The following is a 14,891-nucleotide window of genomic DNA, read 5'->3' on the forward strand; positions in this document are numbered from 1 at the left end:
CAACCAAGGAATTCTAGTGTTGTCAGTGTCTCTTCAGCTTTTCATTGAACCATTACAATTCTTTCCCTAGAACAAGCAGATATGTTGTATTCCTTTCTACAGCAATGTGCTTTCCAGAGCAGTATGCAAGCAGCACTTAAGCCTTGCCTTATGTTGCACTCATGAATTTAACTTTTTTATTAAGTTCTTCGAAGAGCAATTTATTATTTGGATGGGCTAGGTTTCCATGTGGAGATCCTTCACTCCTTTGCCTATTGGCAAGAACTGGAGATGCAGGTGCTATCTGAAATCAATTTAGAATAGAAACAAACTGGAGATGTGATTGCCTTTTAATACTTGTACCATGCCCTTAATTGCAATGAATTATTTCTGATTTATTCATGAAATGAGAACCAATGTCAAAGTATACATTTGTCAGAAACGGAATTACCCTTAGAGATACCATCAGCTCACCTATCTGAAGAATATTGTACTGCCAGCTCACAAAATAAAAAGTTTTAAAATATAAGCAGATGCTGTAATTTTGGTTGTCAGAGGAAATACAATTTCATTTTTCATGAAGAACATAGAGTTGCTGTCAGCAAAAGTTCTGGCTCTAGTGATGGGCAGAATATTTAAACTTCTCTCCTGCCTACTAAAGTAAATCAGGTATTTGCAGCATATAATTCATATTCTGCCTGTACAGAGATGCCAGTAGAGTCCTTTACAACAGAAAGGCCAGGGCAAATCATGCCAATTATGAAAAAGGTTTAGACTAATGATACCACAGAGAAAATGTGTATGTCCTTCGCATATCTACAGGGATGGTAGAGAGGGGAACAATCCTTTTTCATGGAAGTTCATCATACCTGTGGCAAGACTTATCTTGAAGCCTTGACACAAATCCTGTTATTTTTTGTTTAGCATAGAAAAAAATAAGACCTAAAAGGCTACATGACATTAAATGAAATATCAGGTACTCATACTGTGGTGAAGGATCAAAATCTCCTGCCAGACAAAGCAAATCTCAGCAATCTTTGTGTTGCTTTTTCCACCTGATTCCATATCATAAATGTGACACATATTATTGAGGATTAGCTTAAACACTCGTGTGTAACTAATACTGTGCTTCTGTGACCCATTTTGGCAAGTATTTGTTTTGCTACTATCAGAACTCAGAAAAATATTTAATTTTTTACACTTCCTAAACACTTTTTTGCTGCTTCAAGGAATAGTATACACTAATATACAAAAAAAACCCAAGAAGGTAAGAATTAAGGTCAAGAAAGCATAATTAAGGTTGTAAAAGTGAAGCACTGAAAGGTCAGAAAATGACAAAATTGTCTGAATAGCCATAATTTAAATCCCACATGCCTCTGTATTATGATTGAATTTTTAATAATATGACAGTCTATAATATATTACATGAAATCCTATTTACAAGGTCCAGAAGAGTGCAGGAGTTCAGCTCTCATTCTTTGTGTAAGGGAAAGTAGTCATGACAATTGGCTGTGGGGCTTGTTGATGTAGTTTGCTTATGTCAAAAGCAGTTTGCAAATGTACAGTGAAGACAGAAGATATTGAGATTTTAGCTGTTGAAATAAAATAAATCTTTCCTGAATACACATGAATTTCATGTTTTTAAAAGCCTTGCATCTTCAATAAAATTGATCAACTTTTCTCTCAAGACCCAAAATAATCTCTTGACAAATTTGAAGTCACTACTTCTCAACCTGGCAAGTGATAGACTCAGAGAAGAAAGACTCACAAACAGCAGAGTAGTTTTTAGCACAACAGTTTTAGTGAGTCTGACAAAGTTGTATAAACAAACCAAACCAAACCAGACTTATGTGCTGGGAAGTGCTGGATAGTCTTGTTAATTGAGAACTGATGATAGTTGCCCTGTGGTGTCATGTGCAAAACACGTATGTACCTGTGCACTATATAAAACAAATTCATATATACATTAATAAATAGTGCTGTGAACCAAAAAAAAGAATCAAATCATGAAGTGTTTGAGTGGCATCTAGAGTTCAAGGAATACTAAGAAAAAAATTAAAGTCTCCTAATTTGGACCTCTTTTCTTTCAGGGAAAATGTTCGTGGCTTGAAACGTGGGTGTGAATATTGGATGGTGGGAAGAACTCTAATAACTTCACACCTAGGTGAAAAAAAGACATACAAAAAAGGTGGGAGCAAGTGACAATTTCTGTCTTAAATTACGTGACTCCCAGCCTCTAAATTTTTCACTCTCTCTCCTACTTTGAGCTTAAGGTTCTTATTCTCACATATAGAGCTCCACAAAAGGCCCTCCTGCCCACATCTCATGTCTCATTTTCTCCTTCTGTTGCTGCTTGAGTTCTATCCAAATTATTTTCTTAAACGCCTACCGTACTCTTTCTCTGGTCTTTACATCACGTCAATGCTCATGTTCCAAAGAATTGAGCTGTGTTCATTTAAATTACTATCTAAAATAAGCTTTTTCTGCAAGGTCAACAAGTGCCAGTATGTCAGCTAAAGTGAACTTCTTTTTTAAGTAACTGGTTTTCTAGATGAATCCTCTTTCTCCTGATGCATTACACACATTGTTTGACCAATATAGACTATCCCTGACTAGCATCACAGGCGTATTTGCACCAGAAAACTGTGAAAAGTTAAAATTATATTGTATCTATGTTAATATCCAAGAACTTCTGCAACTAATTTGCTGGGTTTGTAAAACCAGAGCCACTCTGTGAATCTCTTTTGCCTTCTGATTAAATTCATTTTTTTCCTTAAAGGAAACTTGATTTTTTAAAGATGGGACTAAAATCAACCCCCTAAAACTGAAGAGTGCCAAATTTCACAGCTGCTCCTTATCTCTATGATGGTCTGACCAAAACCTCTGAGCTGACAGCTCTAAGTTCTGCAGAAGTTGGATTATGAATTTTTATTTCTTAGACATGGATATAAGCCACCAATATGAATCCACTTAAAGCTCAAGGAAAAGAAAAAGAAAACACTTGCCTGATCTGCAGAAATACTAATGGGATCACATCTTTAGGCTCACGCCCATATATACACACATAAAGGCAAGAACAGTGTTTCTTTTTTCACACTGCATAGTCAATGGGATATAACCCCGCTTCTCACTGCTCATGGGTACTGCCACCTTCTGACACCTACAGAGGACAAACTAGGTGGACAACACCAGATTTCTGGTTCCAGCCAGTTCCAGCTGCATGTTCTGGACCACATTATCAGGCACATGCAGGCTGGCTGCTGCCTAGAGATTCTGCATATTCTCTCTATGCCCACCAATTGACAAGGCAACCAGTAAAAGTCATGTCCTCTTTCAGAGATTCGAGATTGTAAGTACGGCTCGGGCTTCTCAATATTTTTTCTGACATCTTCAACAATTAAGACCCTTTCCCATGTGAGAAATAATGGGTTTTTCTCCACTTGTTGGAGTATTTGGTGTATTGTGTGCTCAGAAACATAGCAGCCTCAGAAGCTTGTTTTCTCTTGCGATTTCCTTACAAACAGAATGGTGGTATGTTAGTAGGTATGAAGGATGACAAATATTTGCAAAGTTCAGATTGCTTTTTACTTAGCAAAGCCCTGTTACCTGTCTGCATCCACAGTCACGTCATGTATCCCTCTCTGAATGACGTCTCGAGAAGTAGCTAGGTCTGGTATTCTGTTCAGGCTTCTCGTATATAGGTTGAGTCCTCCATCTGTCATGTACCTGAAAATAAATGTGTGGCCAATCAGTGGGAAATAGAGCCATCTGGCAACCGTGTTTCAGTCTACAGTTAAGTGGAATTCAAACGTTTAAGGTACAGGATGTTCTGTTAGATTAGGCTTATACTAAGTATTCTCACTTTGTGTACCCAGAACAGGGAGATCAGATATGTCTATATTCTGGAATTATTTGCCTTTTTCTGTGATGACTTGCAAGCCAACCAGTTTTACTAAAATATATTTAGGCTGAAGCCTTCTATTATCTTCAAAAATTTTAAGTACATTTTAAACAGTGCAGTTTTGTAAAAGAACAGCACCAAATGTAAGAACCACAAGCCCTCTTAAAAAAAGAAAAAAAGAAAAAAAAGTGAAAAAGTCAGTAGCATCCACCTAAATGGGAACAAAAACTGAGAACTCAAATCCACAGTCCCTGCTGGGATGCAATTATTCTGATATTAAAGAGATGCCCTTACAATGACATTTAAGAACACATTTCTATGTGTGTTCTTTTGCTTGATTCCCACCACTTCACATTATAATGAATGACTAATGAATCAAACAGTGAGTATAGTGCAGCTTACTCACTAGAGAACTATTAAAATTTTCTGAATTTCAAGCAGCAGTAATTTCTGGACTGCTTGCCTACAGTTTAGTTATCTCTGTGAGAGATCTTAGTCCTTGTAAATGAGTAGGACCGTAAGTCTGTCTTACTCTCAAGACCTGTGCCTTATTTTTTCAAAAGACCTTCATTAAACTGTCTTCCCTCTTAGGCTTTTGTTTTCTACATTTCCCTCTTGTTGTTTTTTGGTAACTTTAGTGTAGTACAGAGTTTTCACAAATTTACCTGTGATGAACTGTGCACATGTATGGCGCTTCACATAGAAGTATACATATGCAGCAAAAAAATATCTGGTATACCTCAGCAAACCTACTCAAAGTAAAATTACAGGCTTATTGAAATAAGCATAGTCTCAATGATAGGATGATGGCTAAAATGATCTACTGGAGCTCACTCCCAATTCAAATAGTCTTTTAACACAAGTTTTCCTCGAGCCATGAAATGGTGCCACTCAAATCCATGTTTCAGTTGAAGCGTGTGTCCAGGTACACAAACATTAATAACTCTACACAGGCTCCCATGCACAAGCCAAGGCACACACACACCACTAGAGCTCCAGATGTTCTATTGGCCTTTCTCTACGACTCCTCTGGGAGCTGATGTAATTGAAATCAACTGTCCCAGAGACCACAGGGCTCATGCAGAACCCCGGAAGCTCCAGCCTCCATTCCCATGATCCAGAGTGGGTGAGATAGTGCAAATTTTGAGTCCGAAATTGCTTCAGTGTAGCCCTGTGCGACAGCTACAATTTGAGATGGCATCATGTCCTGGGTGGCAAATTGGATGAAGGCAACCTCAAGTGCATTAAAACACAAGAGTTGACTTGTTTATTTTTAACCAAATTCAGGCATTTTACACACTGACAAGATTTAGTCTCCACTTCAGCAAGGGGTTTCTGAAACCTTGGTATCTGGAATCTTCAGAAGGTAACTTCACATTTGTTTTTGAAGGTAAATTAGCAGTCACACACTGGATTTGTCTTTCTATTAAAGACAAAATTTAGATTCCTTTTTTTTTTTTTCCAGATTATTTAGCTAGGAGTGAATCATGAAGTAGGTTCCAAGGCTGTGGAGCTGAATATTAAATTTAGCCGTGGTTTGAATGCAATCCAGTCTATATGGATTTTATTTCCTGTATATGTAAGGCCTAAAAGGAGACAAGTGCAACAGGCTCTTTCTGCACTAATTTCTAATTACTGCCGCATTCCTGTCCCCAAATGTTTAAAGTAATTAAACTGATAATGGAAGAGGCATAAAGGAGATAAGACTTTACATGCCTCAGTGAATCCTGAAATTTCAGAGCTTATTAACTTGTTTTTAACATTTAACGCACCTAAAAATGTTAACTGAGCACACTGCAACTTAAGAGTCTATTGAGTCATCCTTATTACAGATGCAAAGAGAAGTCACACAAGATGACTATGTTCTAATATGATAAGCTAATTAATACAACTCATCAGGCACTGCAAAGGATTCCCCTATCTTTTTTTTTCTTTCTTTTTTTTTTTTTAAATAAACCCATGGATCTGTCAAAGGCAGCCTTTTCTTTATGATAAAAAGTCTTCAGATATTAAAGTAATATAACTTCCATATGTCTTTATTCTAGCATACATGAATATGGCATTCTACTTGACAATCACTAATGCTATGCTGTAGACAAGTGCACCATTCACAGATTACTGAGACAGTTCACCAGGGAGATATAGGAACATGTTTTCTTTACAGTTATGCTTTTTCTAGAACTCTATCTTTGTATGGTGCTTGAGGTAAGATACTACTTTAGAGAGAACTTTGATCATAGACTTACATTTGCCCTTAGGAACATATCATATGCCATTTCATCAGCCACCATTCTCTAATCATGGCCATACTTCAAACTAAAAGATTAGATTGAGAGCAAGAGGCTTAAATTTACAGAGTGAAGTATTGTGGAGTGACATGGCCACATACTCTATGGCACTTCTGTTCAAATCAATGTTACCTCAGCCACCAAGCAGCCTTGAGATGCCAATAACAGCACTGAACTACTGGTAATTTAAGTATGAGTCAAACATACATGATATGATAATTGATTAAGCAAACAAAAATAAAAATAGTTATCATGCTTCCTTCTGGGTATGCTAGAAGAATGACTGATCTTTTTTTTTTGTGAGAAGATATTCCTGTAGCTCAGACTACATGCACAGTCGAAAAAAATTCAACAAAGACAATGCTAGATGTTACACTAAATATCTAAAGTGGAAACAGAGAAAATCAGTGCTGTCAGCAACTGCTTTTCATCAGCTGCATCAAATAGCATATCTACTGTCTCAAATAAAACATAAAAATATCAAAAGAAGACCCACTCATCCCAATGGAAACAGTGCAAAATGATATTTTTTCAGATAACTGAGAAATTCCAGTAAGTAATATGAAGTATCCATGCTGTGCTCTTATCAAAGTTCATGGCAGTCATCAGAATTTGAAGGCAGCTGAGAACAACACTGGTACTTTAGTGGCTTTTTTTTGTTTTGTTTGTTTTTAAAACATATAATTTTATGTTGCTACCACAATGCAAATTACACAAGTGTGCCAGAAGTTAGAAAAATCCTATTAAACCTATCGATCAAGTATTAGTTCTAATGGGGAAAAAATGTTACTTACCCACTATTGATGTCATCAGTTCTGAGGCTTTTCCCAAGAATGTCCCCATCACTCATGTAGCCACCAACATCAACTTCAGAGGACATGTCCAAATCCCCACTTCCCTTCTCACTCATGTCGATCTGCGAGATATTTCCGAGGCGAGAAACAGCTGCCCGGCGAAGTGGGGTGGTATACATGAACCGAGAAGGATCTGTGTGTATGAAGCGACCCGCGCTGCTGCGAGGATAACCAGCGCCCAGGGATGGGGCATCTCCTGCCTGCAGTCGAGGGCTGGCCTGCCCTAGCCTCCAGGTCACCGGGGTGGACCGGCTTGTCAAGCTTGGTATGCTTCTCCCATTCACCTCAGTTGTCACAGTGCTGTCAAAAGTTGTCTCCAATGTGCTGCCAAACAAAATGAAGAAGTCAGTGAACTATGCTCTCTCTGTTCCTGAGAAATAAGGAAAAGCAAAGGCTGGAAGAATGCATTTTTTTTTTTAAAAGTTCTTGATGTGCATGTGCTTCTCCATCTGCACACATGTCCTTGTGTATAGAATAACTTCTGCTTACAAAGTAGCCTAAGATAAATTTTGTAGGCTTCTAAGTAGACATATATGAAATAATAACCATCTTTGTGAATGACTGTATAGGACACTTTGACAGTAAGGTATATTAAAGTCACATTTAAATTGCTGAGGCAGTCTAGCTAACAGTATGGTTAGTGTCACAGTTAATTTTCCCTCATAAGTCTCTAAATCATTCAGCAACTAGTAACAATCTCCCGCGGTCCAAATTTTTACCAGTCTACTCAAAACTGGTATACCTGTGGCTTATCTGAGTGCCTCTAAGGCTGGACATGGTCTCTTCCAAATTCTGTCTCAGGTCTGCTATATTCTTTACCGTTCTCATTCTTCTTGTTTCAGGGTCTTCCCCTGGAACAAAACAGTAGAATCAGCATGAATTTTATCACATATGAATGTACAAGGTTGAATAAAGTGCATGTACGTATTTATAGACAGCTGAGAACACACAGATATGATTGTAAATAAGTCTGTCCCTTTAATCTTTTAAAAAATAAAACCTCATCCTTTCAGTAATAGAACACACATATGCTTCTAAATAACATATGGTATGTAAAAAAACCACCAAAAGGACTCCTGATGAATTATCCCTGTAAAGGCCTAAATCTATTAATGAAACTCAGATTTACAGTGTTGGGATTTTATCCTCTGTAATCAAGGCACGATGCAGCCCCAGACCACTTGATACATTAACCAGCCTCTTTTCCTCCTTGGCATTTTACATGACTTGGTAGGAAATAAAGCCACTGTGTCTGGAAAGAATTGGAATGACTGTTACAACAACTCTTCAGTATGCATTTAACATCCAGGCTATTTTAAAGTACTCTTTAAGTCAGGCACTTAATAAAGTATCTTTCCTGAACTCTAATGGTTTCCCGAAGGGGGAGATTATTCTTCAGATGACATTTAAAAAAAAAAAAAATTCTTCTTGGGATAAAAATCTGAATACTCCCAGTACATGTGTGTCATTTACACAATTATGGATTTTAACAGTTTTCAGGGATCCATTGTGAAAACCTGGTCTGTTATCTTGAGTAGAGAAGGCCACAGAACTTCACCTGGAACATCCTGAATAACGTTTACTTGACATGACTTAAACATTTTTTTTAAGTGACAGATTATATGTTAAAAAAGGAAAACCAAACAAGCCTCAAAGCAACCTCCGAAAGTCACATAAGAGGAAACAAAAATATATGTTTTCAATAATATTTTAATTAATTTTAATTAAATGAACAATAATGAATTAATTTTAATTGATTTTAATTAATTCCTCATTTAGAGAATAAGAGAATTTCAGAAGAAAATCTGGGACAAAAATCACTGGTATGTTCAAGCCTAGTGTTCTGCTTGTGGCTGTGTCCTGTATCTGTTGCTTGAAATAAGTTTGGCAAGAAGCATCATTATTATAGTTATGTATACAATGCTGAACATGAAGTGCAAATATGTTCTTTTAGACTCTATCAATGATAAAATTCTTATCATACTTTATTAAATTAATTTTATTTTTCCTTCTGGAAAAGTTGTTGTCATCAAGAATGATACTGTGCAATCACCAAAATTACCTCTAATATTTAACTCTAGATTTCAGCATTCTTACCTAGAATAAGCTTTTGATCTAAACTTGGAATCCTCAAGATATTGATAACAGCTTCATCTTTGAATACATCTGACAGGAGACAGTCTGGTGAATTTGAACTCAATATCAGAAATGCAAGTAGAAGCAAAATACCATATAGCACTCTGTTATTTCACATTTGTAAAATGTGAAATTTGTAACTGCATGTGTATTTTACAAGTTGCTGTATTTCTCATTCTGTCACCATCTTTCCTCCTCTGAGGTTTGTGTATGAGTTTATACAAGATATAAACTCAATAATGCTGATGTTCGGGAAGGAGGATAAAAGAAAAAGAAAAAACACTTGGTAGCCTTTGCAGAGTAGATAAAACAGGAAAAAAAGAAAAGAGGAGATTTTAATGTAGAGCTTGCAAGAAAAGTTACGTAGGACAGAGAACTGGGAAGTGTTCAACATGAGGCCAGACACAATGAAAGTTTTAAATGTAACAAAGCATTCTGTAAAAGTCAAGCTAAAAAAAAAAGTTAAAAAAAAAAAGTTAAAAAATCTGTTAAAGTAAGAAGATCTTCAACAGTTCTCCCTTCAACATTTGTTTGAAGGCATGGGAAAATAGATTGACTTGCAGGAGAACTATAAGTATGGGCTTAGCACTGGTTTACAAAAAACCTTTGGGCTAACATATAAAGTGACATTTCTATCAAATATAAAGGAGAATCTTCAGAAGCAAACTATGTTTAACAATGGTTCATAGAATCATAGAACCATTTCAGTTTGAAAAGTTTTTCAAGATCATCAAGTCCAACCACTAATCTAACACTGCCAGGCCTATCACTAAACCATGTCCCTCAGCACCTCATCTACATGTTTCTTAAATATTTCCAGAGATGGCGACTCCTCTACCTCCTTGGGCAGCTCATTTCAGCATTTAACAAACCTTTCAGTGAAGAAGTTTTTCCTAATCTCCAATCTAAACTTCCCCTGGCACAACAGGAGGCTATTTTCCTCTTGTCCTATCACTTGCTTTTCATAAACTCATGCTCACTGAACCCTTGGTTGTCCTGCACGTGTCTCATGATAGCTGTCACGATGATCTGCTCCTTAACCTTTTCTGACACCAAGGTCAGGTTGACAGGCCTGTAGTTCCCAGGAGCCTCCTTCCAGCCCTTCTTGTAGATGGGGATAGCATTTGCCAACCTCCAGCCCACTGGGACCTCCTCTGTTAGCCAGGTCCACTTGTAGATGATAGAGAGTGGCTTGGTGAGCACTTCCACCAGCTCCCTCAGCACCCTGAGGTGGATCTTGTCTGGCCTCATGGACTTATGTGAGTCAAGGTGGAGCTGTAGGTCACACACCATTTCCCCTTGGACACAAGGGGCTTCATTCTGTTCCTTGTCTTCCAGCTCAGGTGCCTGCGGGGTACCTGAAGAACAACTGGTCTTGCTACTGAAAACTGAGGTGAAGAAGTCATTAAGTACCTCATTTTTTCCTTATCCTTGGTCATTATTTCCCCCTACATCCATTAAAGGATTGGTATTCTCCTTAGCCCTGCTTCTGTTGCTAATATATTTATAGAAACATTTTCTAATGTGTTTTATATTAGTGGTCAGTTTCAGTTCTAGCTGGGCTTTGGTTCTTCTAATGTTTCCTTCTTGAGGAATGTCCAGCCTTCCCAGACTCCTTAGCCCTTCAGGACTATTTTTGAAGGGATTTTGTCAACCGAAAGTCACTTGAGCTCCTTAATTTTGTGTTTTGACTAAAGGGTGAAGCCTTTGAGCTCATTGAGAAATTGAATTGCTACTGCATCCTCTTCTGCAGTCCAGGTCCTGAAGCCCAAACACCACAGGCAGTCAAGAAAAAACCCAATTCCTGACATTAAATGGAAATAAATTATTCCATATACACTCCATATACCCTTTATTTCTTCCCTGATAGGTAAATGATGCATAGCATTAGCCAATGTACTCTGCAGTTGTGGCTCAATGTCAAGCTAGCTTTCACAGAAATGCCAGTTTGAGGTTTTCCCATCTACTCTGCCCTGGCTATGTCTCCTGCACTCTTTGCTGCAGCCAAACAGTCCTTCAGAAACTGCTGTTTGCTTATCACTCCATATAAATTCTCCAGTGATTTAATGCTCCAATAATCCACCTCTGGACCCTACCTCCCAGCCACCACTGGGCTTGGCACCATGGAACTGACAGTGGGGTCAACACCCGGACATGAAGACAAGAAGCAGGGATACAGGCGCAGTACTGCTGCCAAACTCTCCATCTTCTCAAGCCACACATTGAAGCCATGTCTATTCACAAAAGTTTGCTCCATAGAATAATCTACTTGTCTGCATTTTTACATGTAATACCTTGCAGGAGGAAAATGTCCACACTCAGATTGATATTACCACAACTACTTCTGTGTTTCAAGCTAGAAGTGTTCAAACACCTTGACTGAATGTATCCAGTGTACCCATGGATCTCATGTACTGATTGCAGAGGTTACTGGACCATCCTGCAGACTCCCATGAGGGTTCATGCCAAGTTACTGAAACCTATACAGTACCCAGTTCATGACTGCCTCCAGGTGACTGGCTATGACGCACTCACTTCCTCGCTGTTGCTGTCCTTTGCTTTCCACCCTCCACCAGACGCGCTCAAATTCACTTCCAAGAGCACATTCTTTTCCTGTCACAATACTTATATCAAGGAAACCTGGACCTGTTACCTGCCCTGCCTCAAACCAGAGGTGAAATAGTAGCTTGTTGGTATAACACAATTTTCTGTTATACAAAGACAAATTCCAGCGTGTAAGCAGGTAGAACTAAAAGCAAAGTAATAATTTACCTTTATACTTATTTGAGGAACTGAGTATAAATAATATTTGCAGTGTCTTTGACCTTTGCTTCCTGTCTTGTCCTTTGCTGTATGTTAACACTGCAAATTCTTGCACCAAAAATGACAGCAACTGTCTTTTTTAATATATATTGTACAGCAAATAGCCTAACAAAGCCTTAAGGTATAACTGCAATACAGAAAGGAAGGTACCTATATATGGCAAACTGCCAAAATACGTTTTCATGGAGAAGAATATTTCACTTTCAGACAAATTATATGATAAAAGTGGTATTATATCTTGGAAAGGTGAAAAGTTTGAGGTCTAATCCCTTTTGATCTCTCAGTGACACAAAGGGTCATTTAAAAATCTTTCCACTATTCTTTTCTAAAAAAGATACAACTGGAATTTTATGATCTTAAAATCCGTACACACTTTTGCACTACAATATTCTTACAACTGTAACTATTAAATATTTTTCAAATGACCTGCTTCTGCAGGGGGGTTGGACTAGATGATCTCTAAAGGTCCCTTCCAACCCTACCATTCTATGATTCATTCTGTGCCATGGATGAACAAGTCAGAAAGTATAACAAGTGAACATATGATTGAGAAATTTGTCTACTCTGAATGCAAGATCCTCAGACCTGACTTGCATCTGACTTTACCTACATTTCCAGGGCAGCACTGTGGCTCACTGTCTACATCAAGCTTCCCTTCTGTACAGATGAGCATAGGAATGGTGAATATGTGGGGTTTTTGATTGAAACCTAGCTATGCCATGCCTGCTAGAAGGGACACTACTGTGCTTATTGCAGCAGGATCAGGATACTCCGCATAGGTTCAAAGGGAACCCAGACTTTGTTGCTTATCACTATGGCCCACTGTGGTCATAGAATCTATCCATATTTGCATGACCTAATATATCAGAAATGCTCTCTGGCCTGTTATCTGAAGCAATTCTGGTTTTTACACTGAAGAGAAGCCATTGTATTTCACACATGGAGAGAGTGAGATAAAACCAAACTCAGGGTACTCTGAAACTTTCTTTTCCTCTTACAAGAAAGTCAGATGCAAATATTTTACCAACCTCATGAAATGTAATCTGCTCAAATCACTTGTAACTTCAAGATTTATGGCAAACATGAATATTCAAAAAGATTGTCCCCAAATTCTTGCCCATAAACAGTGAACCATTACAGGTTCCCTCAATGAATTTCTAGAGAACATTATTCATTTCTTTCATCATATATGTACATAGGGAATAAAAATAAGCACTTCACAGAAACCATTAAATATCTAGGTTAAACTTTTACATTCACATTGCTGAAGCTCACCCATAATTGCACATTTAATAATACTATTCATAAAAACTTCAGTACTTCTGTACATATGATTAGAGTCCAAAGCAGATAAATGGGAAAATAATAATTCCATTACTTGTCTGATTTTCTTACAAATAAGAAGCTTCCCACTTTTAGATAATATCTCCATTTCTAAAGGAAAGCACTAGTTTTACTCTGCAGATAGAGAAACTGAGGCTTACAAGAGAACAGGGATTTGCTCAGTGATACAAAGCTGAAGAGAAGCAGGGCCAGGTGGAGAGCTCTGCTTCCTTTGCTAACAAGCTACTAATCTCAAGAACCTTTTTATCAAACCATATAGTTTAATAATAAAAGTTATACATAAAAAGAGAATTCTGATTTCTTTTGAGAGTTTTTTTTTTTTTTTTTTGAGATGATAGCTTTTTACACAGCAAAAATTTTATCCTGAATGTTTAAACACAATCAGGGCTAACGTATCCACCAGCAAAGAAGCTCCAGGCTAGACACATGCTATATAACCTTGGAAAATCAAGCAGTCACTTCAATCGTTTTACTGGTTGAAGAACAAAGCTTTGGAAATGAGCACTTTCAGCACTCTTATAAAGGGCTGAGAGATGAAAAGTAAAGCCAGTAATACAGAAGCCTTTTGAAGCACCTATGGCTGTGGACTTCAAATGCTCTCTGGCATGCACTGATGTAACAAAACTGGTTATTTAAACTTAACTGAGATCCTGGCACTCACATTTCCTTGTATGAGGGTGAAATTATCAGCAGGGGAGAAGCAATACTGGAGGGACAGTTTGTAGGTTAAGCTGAGACATTTTCTATCTAAACCAAACTTTGGTTGAAGATTTCAATTTTAAATTCATGAGAACAAATGGTGTTAAAATTAAATTATCAATGAGTAAACTAACAGTACTTAAATGTTTCACCTTAATTTTCCAAACAGCTAAGGAAACTATGCTCAGTTATTCACAGGCTTTTGCTGCCCATGCACCCATCAAAAGTGATTTAGACATTTCTCTTCATTTCATACAGTCTTTAGAGGTAAGAATAAACAAAGAAGAACTGGCTAGAACCTAGTTTTGCATACTATTTCGAATAAACCCAGTTCTGTCTTGTGAAATCACTGTCAAGATAAAAAATCTGCTCCCTGCAGATATATGTTAACACTTGGGTCACAGAATGACAGAATGGTAGGGGTTAGGAGGGACCTCTAGAGATCACCTAGTCCAATATCCCTGCTAAAGCAGGTCTCCTCCTACCCTTCCTGATGTCAAGCCAAAGTTAACTTACCTAAAATATCAGTATAAAGGACCTGTTCTAGGTCCCCCAGCATTGTTATTATGACATCTTCATCCAGATGTGCAGTCCCTTCACGCAAGCAACCTTCCTCTTCCTCCTCTGCCCAGTTCCTGCTGGCGAAACGGGACGTGCAGGATGCAGTTTTATCAGCTGATTTTCCCCTCTCCTCATTGTCAACCTCAAAGTCTTCACTTGTATGTCGGTCTCCTGACCTTCTGGATGTTCTGCTCCCAGCAGGTGCTATCGCTTGAAACACTTGGGGTGTGGTGAGACTGGACTGGCAGAGAGAGTGCACCGACTGTGAGAGTGCCTTGGAAAGGGAGCCTCTGCTCCCAGCTTCTG

At 38.0% G+C, this 14,891-nt stretch overlaps 1 protein-coding gene across 2 annotated transcripts in view; it reads right to left on the bottom strand.

The window, feature by feature from the left end:
- Window positions 1–14,891, bottom strand: part of NAV3 (neuron navigator 3) — a 268,894-nt gene that overhangs the window by 100,068 nt on the left and 153,935 nt on the right. For both annotated transcript variants that reach the window (XM_062016086.1, XM_062016078.1), the window contains exons 10-12: window positions 7,765–7,873; window positions 6,963–7,346; window positions 3,586–3,705 (exon numbers count right to left, since the gene is read on the bottom strand). In XM_062016086.1, the coding sequence (XP_061872070.1) occupies window positions 3,586–3,705; window positions 6,963–7,346; window positions 7,765–7,873 (613 nt within the window). The remainder of the gene's footprint in view (window positions 1–3,585; window positions 3,706–6,962; window positions 7,347–7,764; window positions 7,874–14,891) is intronic.

The sequence above is a fragment of the Colius striatus genome, chromosome 1 (assembly GCF_028858725.1).
Source record: "Colius striatus isolate bColStr4 chromosome 1, bColStr4.1.hap1, whole genome shotgun sequence".
Classification (NCBI taxonomy): domain Eukaryota; kingdom Metazoa; phylum Chordata; class Aves; order Coliiformes; family Coliidae; genus Colius; species Colius striatus.